We start from the raw sequence: 12460 nt of genomic DNA, 5'->3' as shown, positions 1-12460 counted from the left end.
TAAAGATTTTTATAAAATAAAGCAAAAACAGATTAACATAAACCTGAAAGAACCTGATCACGGAAAGCAAAATTTTTCCAATAAACTGGATTTTGATCCGGATTTTTTTTAATAAGGATCTGGTCGGATTTTAAATCCGGTAGATCAATAGGTAATAACTTAGCTACTAGTTGTACTGTTTTTGAAAACGTCCAAGTAATTTGAAATGAAGGAGAAAAAAACTTGAGAGTTTTTAGGTTATTTATGGAAGGTGCAAAGTAAAATAGTGAACAAGACTACTTCATTGAAAATTTTATCTCCTAAATTTTTTGAGCAATCGTTTTCAACCAACTAAACTAAAATTCATAAAATTAAAATAATAATTGATAGGATTTTTACAATTTTACTAGTTTTTTTTCTAAAAATATATTACGTTTTGTTGTTGGTCAAAACACTTTTATTTGATAATACGTTTCACCAATTTTTTAATATATTGCCAGAAAAAGTTGTTGCAATTTTTTGGTCTCTTGCTCAAAATAAAAAAATGTAGTTAGTTTTGTAGTGTATTCTAAATTTTCTAGTTAAAAATGAAAAATTTGAGGTTCGTAGGCTTGTTATCAGATGCTTAATCTATCAATGATTTTTTTAATTTTATGAATTTTAGTTTAGTTGGTTGAAAACGAATGTTCAAAAAATTTAGGAGATAAATTTTTAATGAAGTAGTCTTTTTCACTATTTTAGTTTGCACCTTCCATAAATAACCTAAAAACTCTCAAGTTTTTTTCTCCTTCATTTTAAATTACTTAGATGTTTTCAAAAATAGTAAAGCAGCTAGTAGCTAAGTTATTACCTATTGATCTACCGGATTTAAAATCCGACCAGATCCTTATTAAAAAAAAATCAGGATCAAAATCAAGTTTATTGGAAAAATTTTGCTTTCCGTGATCAGGTTTTATCAGGTTTATGTTAATCTGTTTCTGCTTTATTATATAGAAATCTTAACTGCTCTTTAGCGCCTTTTAAATGCTTAATTTAATGAAACATTATCGAAAATTAATTGAAGTTTTTATAATTTATTAAAACGTACACTTCAAGCTTTTTTTATGACAATATTAATTATTAAAATTTTGCGCACCTCCATGGCTTAAATTAAAGGGCAGAAATACTGATATTCTTTAAGTTTTAAAATTTTTACAGGGTTACCACATACTCAGGAAATTTTCAAATTATAGAAAATCTCAGGGAAACTCAAAGCAGTTTTGATTTTTTCTAAAAATCTCAGGGAAAATTTTTCCTAGATCTAGAATGAGATTTAGTTTCAATATTTGTTCGAAAAAATTAATTTTTCATTTTTAAGTGCTTATTTAGAAATTATTTAGCCTTACGGCTAGTTCTTCAATATTCTTTGGATTTAAATTAATTAATTTAATTAATTTATAAAAAAAAATAAGTATTCGAAAAAAACTCATGGAATTTTCTGGTCACTCAGGGAAGATTTTTTGACTTAAAGAGTGGCAACACTTAAGTTTAAAATCTATAAAAAATTAATCATATATTAAGCGACTTGAAATATTTCCAGACTAATAATTAAGCTTACATTCGACGGTGAGCTGTGTTATAATTCAAATAAAAATAAAACGGTTGTTGTCTAAAACACACAATATTTTATAAACTAATTATTTTAAACTTAAATTTTTTTGATACTTATCATTTATAAAACATGTTGAGTTATTTTAAGTTATTTTTTTAAGCAGAGAATTAATTATTAAAGTTTAATTCAAACCCTGTTAGTTCCATTGTAAAATTATTACCACATATTTAAAACTTGGATATTAATGATAATTGATTACAACTAAAAGCACATTGATTTAAATAACAGGTCTAAAAGAAAATCGAAAAAAAAGAGAAAAAGATCTTCATCAGTTTTATCATCTGATTTCTCTGCCAATGAAGAAGAAATTACTTGGGAAGAAAAATGTGTTCAAGGTTTTTTTATCCTTTATTTTAACTTCAAAGGTATTAATTATGCTAAAAAAGTTTTTGCAACTTAGAAAAAATCGAAAATATTAAATCAGACAAGACAATAACACTAAACAAGAAAAGCGAAAGACAAAGTATATGCATTCATCAGGGTTGCCACTTTACCTGGAAAAACCTTGAAAAACCTGGAATTCGACAATTTAGGCAAAAATAACCTGAAAAAAACCTGGAAAAACCAGGAACTTTGAACAAAAGTCACTAAAAAAACCTTGAAAAACCTGGAATTTTAACAATTTTTACATGTTCATTAGTAAAATTTCGATTTGATTCCAAAAATCTATCATATAAAAAAAAAAAATTGTCTTCATGAAAATTTTTTTTATTAAAAAACATATTTAAAGTAGCTTTACGTTATCTTTTCAATGTTTTTATACTATTTAACAAATTTTTTACCTTAAACTTAACTTTAAACTAAAAATAGACCCAAAAATGTGTACTTTTTAAAACCTGGAAAAAAATTTGGAAAAACTGGAAAAAATTTGGAAAAAAACAAGTGGCAACCCTGACTCATTACCAAAAATATTTCATTAGCAAAATTAAACTAACTAATTATAAAATCAAAGTTAAATTAAGCCGCACACACGAGTAATTAAAAACATTTTTCTAATATTTTTCCTTTCCATACTTTACAAAAATTTTAATAGCAACCACTAAAACCTTTTCAAAATGAACAAATTCTGAAACAAGTAAAAAAACTAAAATCAGCGTGTTTTTCAAACTTAGCTTACTGCACAACAAACTTCATTTTTACTACGTCATAATACTTATAAGATTTTTAAGTTCTAAATTCTTAATCTACTGGAGGCTTGTGGTCTGACGATTGAATAGGTATGATCAACCGTTTTGTTAAACTTGAGCTTGTCTCACAGCATAAGAAAGTCTAGGCTTCTGCCCTGCAGACTTTCGACGATGTTTTTGTTAATTGTAGATACCAGATATTTTGCCTAGTGGACATTGTATTAAACTTAGCAAGGCAAAAGACAATGCTGACGTAACTGATAATTACCAACAAGTGGTTGCTTCATGTGAAAGCATTATAAACCGTTTGTAAACTGAAGAATTTAAGTTTCTCGCTTGTGACTGACTGATAAGTCCTAACAAGGACGAATGATATGAGAAGAACTTTGAAGAACTTGATTCAAGTGTTAGTACAAGTTGCAATAGAATAAAACAAAATAAATAATAGGAAAAATATATCTTTTAAGTAGTTTAAATCTATCAAAAATACACCTCTTTAACTTAAGATTAATTTAATTCTTAAGTAAAAATAATAAAAGGCCGCTATCAGTCGAGATCGGCTATGCGTGATTGTGCATAGACAAATAAAAAATTAATAATATATTTACAGCTGCAATAAATAAATCAAATAGATAATAAATAAAAATACAAATAAATAAAATAAAAATGAATAATATTCATTATGTTCCTCATTTCTTCAAACTCTTCGGTTTCCTAAAGTACTCTTTTTCTCACTCTTTTGTGTACAGTAGATCTTCATTTGGCGCGGTCATTTGCAAGCAACTCCCACTTATCAGTTCTTATATTCAAGCTTTTTAGGTTGTGCTTGCTTACGTCTTTAAATCGTAATTTTGGACGACCTAGATTGCGTTTGTCAACAACCAACTCACCATACAACAGAGACTTTAGTATTTGCTCAGCACCTATCCTCAAAACAAGACCCCTGCGCTGACTGAGGGCAAAGTACATGGCCATAAGAAACGTCTCAACACTTCCTTGTTGGTGATCTTTTGTTGCCATGCAATTATAAGGATACGACGAATGCATCGTATGTGGAAGGTATTGATTTATTTTCTCTTCCACGCTAGGCAACGTCCATGTTGTGCTACCGTATAGCAGAGTAATTCATACAAAGGAACACTAAACGTTAGCCTTTGTGAGAATGCTTAATTTTTAGTTATTCCAAACTCTTGCAGTCAAACGAGCGAAAGTGCCTGAGGCCTTACCAATTGCTACTAAAAGTAGTCAAAAAAGGATGAAGAAGTCCTGAAAACCTTTGAATTAATCTTGAAAGCCTGGAGAAATTTTGATAAAAACCAGTGACCACCCTGTTATTGTCAAAAAAAATATAATTCCACTCTTTAAAATCTTTAACTTATCATATACTATTTATGAAACTAATTTATAGAGTTAGATAATTTAAAAGGTTTTATAAATTGTCTATAGGCTGAATTTAAAATCGGAGTAACCTTATTTGATAAACAATTAAAGTAAAGCTATTTACGCAGAAATAGGACTTAATTATCTGAACAACAAGTAAAAGCACTAAAGTCATATTACCTACGAGTTTTTTTTGTTTAATAGCGTGGTATATAATTAAGTTTCAATGAAAATAAGAAATAAAACATAAATTTTAAACTTTAGGTCGAAAGAATTATTCATCTATTTCCTCTCCTCTAAACATTAAAGTCACGAAAGAAGATGGGACTGATAGTCCAAACGAGGATATTGTCATTGGCCCATTACCACCCAGCGATTCTGATAATAAGCAAATCAAGTAGTTTTTGTAGTAAATTATGATATTTATTAGGTCGTAGCAATCAAACAATACTCTATGGTTTACTAAAGTATACTACTTGAATTTTAAAATTTTATTCTCAAAAAAGCTGTAGTTGTTTTATTTTTATTAGAACTATAAAAAGATAATTTAGTTGAAAAGTTAGAAGTTGTTAAAATTTGTTAAACATAAAACATTTTTAACTTACGTACTACAAATCAAAGTATCACTTCTAACCTGATCACTTCTAAACCTATCATTTCTAACCTGATCATATCTAACCCGATCGTTTTTAAAACGATCAGTAAAATTTTGTTGTCTTTGAGATTATTTTAATCAGTATTTACTTTAAAAACTAAATAATTTAATGAAATTGTTCTTATATTAAAATATAGTATACGTTGTTATAATTAAAACTTAATGTTTATATAGTTTTATTTAAAATGAATGTTTAATAATCATTTTGTTTTAGCTCAATAAAAACAAATTATACAGTAATCTTCCTTTATTGTACCAACATATGTTTCCGTGTGTTTACGAATCAACAAACTTCAACTGGGTTCTGTAAAAAATAAATAATGTAATGTAAGAATAGAAGCATAGAATAAAGTAGGTGTATACATGTTTTCATTAAAATAAAATAATATCTACAGATTTTTACAGGTTAATAGTTAATAATAGGTAAAATACTTAAAGTTAAATCCGACTTTTATAAAACTATATAATATTTGTAAACATAGTAATATATTAATAAACAAAGTAAAGTAAACTAAAATACACAACAAAACAACAAATTATAATATAAACAAACCACTTACTTTAATGGAAAGAAATACTGATTCAAATTTAATTTACTGTTGTCAATGATTGAATAAAATACACCCAATAATTACGTCACAATATATATGAAGATTTAGACAGCTATTTAATTTATATTATAAAGTTTAATCTTTATGTTTGGGAAAACTGTGAAGAGATTTTATTCAATCATTGACAACCGTAAAAAAAAATTGTATTTTAGTTTACTTTACTTTGGCACAAAAGCATGGTAGTAATTTACCATACCAATGAACCTTCTCAAATCCACGAGTGATTGGCATAGGGTACTTCCTAATGGCCGCTACCTTAGAAGATTGGACGTCATTTAAAGTCAGAAAGATTGGAGTCCATAAACTTAATATTTTTGAGATCTTGGCATTTTTTGTTTTTACAGCTTTAGTCTTAGATAGTAGAGAAAATCTAGATTAACTGACTGTACGGCTCTGCAGCGTTTAGCGGTAGAAAGCGGCCTCTTTTTTCTCTCTTCTCACAAGTTATCGTTCTTAAGCATAGAACCCGCTTAGTTTTGGCAATCGGCTTGCTAGTGTTTCGACTATTCCTTCATTTCACATTTGTTAGTTTCTTTTAAAAGTTATGTGTTAAGCATCGTTACTAGCGTAACGATGTTGATTAATTTTAACATTGACTTTTCAGTCAAGAGTTTTGTTTCGTATTATTTTTATAGTACAGTTTGTTGTGTTTAGTCGCACTCAAAATCTCCAAAAAATTATAACAGCCTGTAACGAGTTATAGATTTTAACCTTAAAATTGATTTGTTAAGAGCTGAGATTAGCAAAAGACATAGTAGGCGCGATATACTCGATAAAACGTAGTACTAGAAAATCGTATGGTTCGAGTATCAAGGATTTAGCAATACACAGTACTAAGTCGTATTAATTGAAACCTTTAGAGAGCTAGAAATTATAGAAAAAGTCTTGAAATTTCTCCCTTCATTAGGCAGAGTCCAAAAGATTTCGAATATTGAAGTCGTAATTAACATATTCGAAAACTTTCGTAGGTACAACGATACCGACGAACTTAACCATAAAGAGAGAATAAAATTCGCCTTTTTACCTTCTAAAGATATGTGTATATTTTCAGTTCATCTCCAATTGAGTACAGAAATCTCATTAAACTAAACATATTTTTACGTAACTCATACACGAGAATTTGTGAGAAACTTACGCGACCAATGCAGCAACCGCAAAAAGAAAACCGCTCAACTCGAAGAACCTACGGGTATTCCCTTCGTCAACGAACAGAATCACAGAAGCGACGTCAAAAACAGACGAAACTAAAATAAATGTTAAGCCCGATCCCGAAATCTTAGCAGAAAAACCCATTTCTTACTTAAAACGCGAAACGATTACGAATAACCAAAAACTTGACTTTTTAAGCACAAATTTGTCTCTAAATTATATAGTCTAGAAAGTATTTCTTTTGTGAAAATACGTTTAATTTAATTTATCTTTTATATGTGGCCATACAAAACCGAAATACTTTTAAAAAATAGCGTAGAGCATATTTTTAGCGCAAACCACGAATTAGTTTGGTTTATTTTTCACAAATGGCCATACAAAACCGAAAAACCTTTAAAAAGTAGCGTAGAGCATACTTTTAAAGCTAACGACGAATTAGTTTCGTTAATCTTTCATAGGTGGCCATCTAAAACCGAAAAACTATTAAAAAGTAGCGAAAAGCATGTTTTTAAAACAAACCACGAATTAGCTTTGCACATATTTCATAGAAGGCCTTACAAAATCGCAAAAACTTTGAAAAGTAGTGTAGAACGCATTCTTAAAACAAACCACGATTTAATTTGGTACATTTTACACAGATAAACAATGAAACTTCAGGTAATTTGTCAAAATCTAGTTACCACCGGTGGAAGTTTAAATTAAGATATTGTTGAAAATTTACGGTCAAATACGCATTAAACTAAAAATTAGGATCACCAAAGATAATTATTGTTTATATTTAATTATAATTTTAAGCAGACAGTTAGTCTAAAAAACTTGTAAGCAAACAAAAATTATCTAGTTGACCAGGTAATCGAGTCGTAAGAAATTGGAAGAGTATTTTTACTGTATTAAACTTTAGCTGTTTTATGTCGAGATTTTGCTGATATTTAAAAATACTGTCTTGAAATTGTTAAACTTAATTTCATTATACTATAAGCAACGGTTTTATGTTCAAACTTTAAACTATAATATCACGTCCGGGTCACCATAAACGGATTAAGGGGATATGCTTGGTTATATATACGCGGGCCTGGCTGTTACTGACTATAACGCGCTATTATAATGATATCCTTAGATAGTTCTATGCTACTTTTTAGACTAATTTCGTTGATTAATAAAAAAAGTGTGTGTGAATTGAACTTATACTATTATTCTAATAGGTTATAAGTGTTGATTGAAATAGGTTTACAAATCAGTTAGATTACTAAAACTTAAACTATTTGTATAATGAAATCGAGTCAATAAGTTTTGATTGTATTTAAAATGAATAAAAGTGCGACGAAGTACAACAAACTGTACTAGAAAACTAATACGAAACAAAATACTTTGACTTTAAAGCAAATGTTAATAACAATCGACATCGTTACGCTAGTAACGAAGCTTAACACATAACTTTTAAAAGAAAATAACAAAGCTGAAATGAAGGCAAAGTCGAAACATTAGCAAGCCAACTACCAAAACTAAGCGGGTTCGATGTTTAAGAAAGATAGTTTGAGAGAAGAGAGAAAAAGGAGGCCACTTTCTACCACTAAACGCTGCAGAGCCGTACATGACGAATAATTTTTATAGTTAACATTTTTTTAGTGTATAACAAAATATATTCGTGAGTATATTCCGATTAAAAAATTGACTAAGACTTGAATTAAAGACCAAAATTGTAAAAATCGAAAAAGGCCAATGTCCTAAAAAATATTAAGTTTATATATAAAACAAAGACACTGACTATTGAAGTTAATTCACTGAAAAATTCTTTTTAAACTTATTAAAGATTTTATGTATATTTTGAGATATGCTACGCAGACCAAAGAAAAAAAAAACAAAACAAAATGTTCTACTTTTACAATGGGAAACTATATATTACTTAGGATTTTATTCATTTATTATTTATATACCTATTTCACACAAGTCACTTTCTATTCTCCGACATTTCATATATTCACTTTACCCTCCTACTTTAATTCTTCACACCTTTATGTGTTAAGTTCCAAGTTTAATTGGAAGCCTGTATTCAAATCAGAGATAAACCGTTCTTTTTTACCTACTACGCCCAAGAGAGCTAGTAGGTTTTTTTACTGCAGGTTTATACTTAGCATATTATTATTGTAAGTTTATTGTCATGCGATGGACCCAGGCGTCAAAACCTAGGCCACTTATACAGAAAGACATACAACAAAAAGACAAAAATAAACCAAAATTGTACATTAAAAATGAAAAACAAAAACTGAGTTTAACTAATTAAAGTTTAAAAATTAACATAAAAACACCAAAAATTATAACACAAAATTTATAATTCCGGTGCTTCCGAAAAAAGAACAACAATATCCTACTTCAACTTCACCCGAACAGATGGTTTCACTCCAAAACTGGTTTCACTTTCATTCGAACGACTGGCTTCACATTATTTGAACAACTGGTTCAGCTTTCATTTGAGTAACCGGCTTAACTTTTATCCATACAACTTGTTTCACTTTTATTCGTATAACTAGAACCGCTTTTATATGAACAACGTTTTTCTTTTTTCTTAGGAGAGCCTGCTTCATATTTACTTTCAAATCTTTAATACTCAGATAACTCAGCGTTTGTTGGACTTTCGTAGTAGCTGATAAATATTGAGAACACTGACTATAAACAAAACTTAAGAACCCAAGGCCTCTAGCACTTTAATAGCCCAATAAACTATGTATTAAGGAACAGGTTTTGTTATACACAGAGGAAAGGCGCCGCCAATAAAATAAAGCTATAGGTTAAACCAAATTAGACAAATACAATCAGTGGTTAATGAAGAAATAAGAACAAAAAAAAAAAAAATCACTTATGAATTTTGCTAACAAAATATTTATTTAAATCAAACTTTTTTAACCTTAACCGAAAATGCTCAACTTTTTTACAAGAAACTAATTCGTTTGGAAGCTTGTTCCATAATTCAACTGAACGATAAAAAAAAGAATTATGCCAAACATTATTATTGAAACTATGTCTGCATGTAAATTTTCTGCTGTTACCTCTCAGTAAATAAGTACATTTATGAGGTTCAAAAATAGACTGTAAATTAATTGTAGTTTCACTATTAATCAGTTTGAAAAAAGTAATTAAGTCAAACTCAATCCTTCTATACTCTAAAGACTTAATACCAAGTTTGAGAGTCTATCAAAATAAGATGTGTATGAGATGTTACAACGGTTGAAGACTATTCTTGTATATTTTCTTTTAATGGATTCAAGATGGTTAATATCTTTCTTCAGGTATGGAGACCAAATTGGTGTGTTGTATTCTAACTTAGGACGAATGTAAACGAGATAAATTTTTTTGAGAATGTTTATATCTGTAGATTTAAAACTCTTTAAAACTTGAAAAGAAATAGTTGATGCAATTTGATAAACGTAATTGATGTGGTGGTTCCATTTTAGGTTTTCAGCAATAAAAATTCCCAGATCTTTAAACACTTTAGTTGAAGGTAACCTTATGTTGTTTATTCTAAATTCAGAAATGATACTAGATGTATTTTTTTGAATGTTTAGAACCTGACATTTACTAGGATTTAAAACTAGTTTTCTTTCTTTTAGCCAATGATAAATTTTATCCAAAGATTTTTGTAGAATTGTGTTAGAATGGCTAAAAATTTTTGTATCGTCTGCAAAGAGATTTATGTTGCTATCGACATCTACTTCTAAAGCTATATCATTGATATAAATTATAAATAAAAGTGGGCCAATAACCCCTCCTTGAGGCACTCCACTGAAAACAGGTAAAGACTCTGAAAAAGTGTTACCAATAACTACTTTTTGGGTTCTGTTTTCAAGGAACTCTTTGAACCAGCTAACTAAACTTTTATGAATTTTGTATTGAGTTAAAGTCTTTATTAGTTTAAAATGGGATACAGAGTCAAAAGCCTTTTGAATGTCTGTGTAAATAACTTTAGTTGACTTATTGCTTAGAAATGAAACCAGCCATGAGTGTAAGCAATTCAACAGTTGATAACTAGATGATCGATTAGGTAGAAAACCAAACTGTTTATGTGAAATTAGCTTATTTAAAAAAAGGTGATCAAGTATTTTTAGAGAAATTATATGTTCGAAAATTCTACAAAAACTGCTTGTTAAAGAAATGGGTCTGTAGTTTAAAGGGTTGTACTTACTACCTTTTTTGTGCACTGGTATGACATATGAGACTTTCCACTGGTTTGGTACAGAGGATGTAGCTAGTGAACAATTAAAAATTAGTGAAATTGGGAGAATTAGAGAATGAATAGTACGTTTAATAAAATATGAAGGAATGCTTTCAGGCGTTCTGATTATTTTATCTTTTAAATGATTAACAGACTTTATTATTTCATCATTGCTTATGAAGAAGTTTTTCATTTCCAGACACTTTTTACTAACAAGTGTAAAATTTTTGTCATCACAATCTTTAATAAATACCTTTTGAAAGGACCTGTTAAAAAAAGAGGCTTTATCAAGTTCTGATATTATTGGAATATTATTTTCATTAATTAATAGAGGTAAAGAAGGTGTTAACTTGAGCTTTGATTTTACATAGCTGTAGAATTTTTTTGAGTTTGTGTTTTGGCAAAAACGTTTTTCATGTTCTATGTTGAACACTTTCACTGCTTTTTCATATTTTTTTGATACAGTTTTGTATTTTTCTATCATCTGCTTATCTAACTTACATTGTTTGTAGAGTTTTAGTTTTTCTCTTAACAACTTTTTTATATCAGAAGGATATGTTTTCATTTTTCTGTCTTGTTTAATCAAAGGCACAAATTGTTTGATTGAAAAGTTTATTGTTTTGATAAATTTATCATAAAACATTTGTAGATTTTTTGAGTTGTTAAAAAGAACTTTCCAATTTATATCTGATAAAAATTTATTAGTATTCTCAAAATTTGCTCTACGAAAATCTGGAAAGAGTGATTTAGGAGATGGTTTTTTACTTTTGTGAACACTTATCCCAAACAAAATAACATTGTGATCATTTATATTTGTTAAAGGTGAATCAACCAAATGAAACTTAACTCTATCTAATGCCATATAATTACAAAGCAGTAAATCGAGGATATTACCGTTCTTATGGGTAGGTGAGTCAATAAGTTGTGTAAGGAGATTATCTGAACAAAATTTAATAAAACATTTGTGACAGTCATTGTAGGTTGTGCTTGGGATATTCCAGTCTATATTTGGCAAATTAAAGTCACCTAAAATGTAAAAAGGAGACTGTTTTGGAATAAGGTTTTTGATTAAGTCGATCATGTTTGAAACAACAGCTAGAGATTTAGAAGAATTTGGAGGGATGTAGACACATAAAAATCTCAATCTGAGTCCTTCAAGAATCAAATCAAAACACAAAAATTCAAAACCATCAGATGAAACAAAATTAGTTTTTACTTCAATTAATTTTAAAAAGTTTTTAAATACAACAGCAACGCCTCCTCCCCTGCCTATTCTGTCATTACGGATTATATTATACCCTAGAGGACAAAAATTTGAATCAATAACATTTGAATTTAACCATGTTTCAGTAAAAAAAAATATATCTAAATTTTGTGTACACATATAACATTCAATGAAGCTTATTTTGTTTAAAATAGATCTTATATTAGTATATGAAATGTTTAAAAATAAATCTCTACTAGAGGTTAAACTATTAGAAAAAACAGTACCTGAGGCCTTAGTATTAGAACAATTAAAGATTAAACTAGATGACTTAAGATGCAAGTCAGTGTTTAAGCTAGACTTATTAGGCCCAGAGATCCTGGGCGTTAAACCGAAAGGGCAGTTGAGTACTTTCAACTATTTTGTTTTGTTTTATAACGTATCTTATGTTCAAATTTTTACTTTCAGCTTCTGCTTGTTTTTGTTTTAGTTCAAAT

The 12460-nt window shown here is 28.7% G+C and overlaps 1 protein-coding gene across 3 annotated transcripts in view; it reads left to right on the top strand.

Annotated features, from left to right (window-relative positions):
* The window catches only part of LOC145831296 (uncharacterized), a 62128-nt gene that overhangs the window by 39608 nt on the left and 10060 nt on the right, over positions 1 to 12460 (top strand). For all 3 annotated transcript variants that reach the window (XM_082938494.1, XM_082938495.1, XM_082938493.1), the window contains 2 exons: positions 1859 to 1965; positions 4402 to 4534. In XM_082938494.1, the coding sequence (XP_082794620.1) occupies positions 1859 to 1965; positions 4402 to 4534 (240 nt within the window). The remainder of the gene's footprint in view (positions 1 to 1858; positions 1966 to 4401; positions 4535 to 12460) is intronic.

This window comes from Thalia democratica, chromosome 3, assembly GCF_965202585.1.
Source record: "Thalia democratica chromosome 3, ktThaDemo2.hap1.1, whole genome shotgun sequence".
Classification (NCBI taxonomy): domain Eukaryota; kingdom Metazoa; phylum Chordata; class Thaliacea; order Salpida; family Salpidae; genus Thalia; species Thalia democratica.
This window is presented reverse-complemented; position numbering and strand designations above follow the sequence as displayed.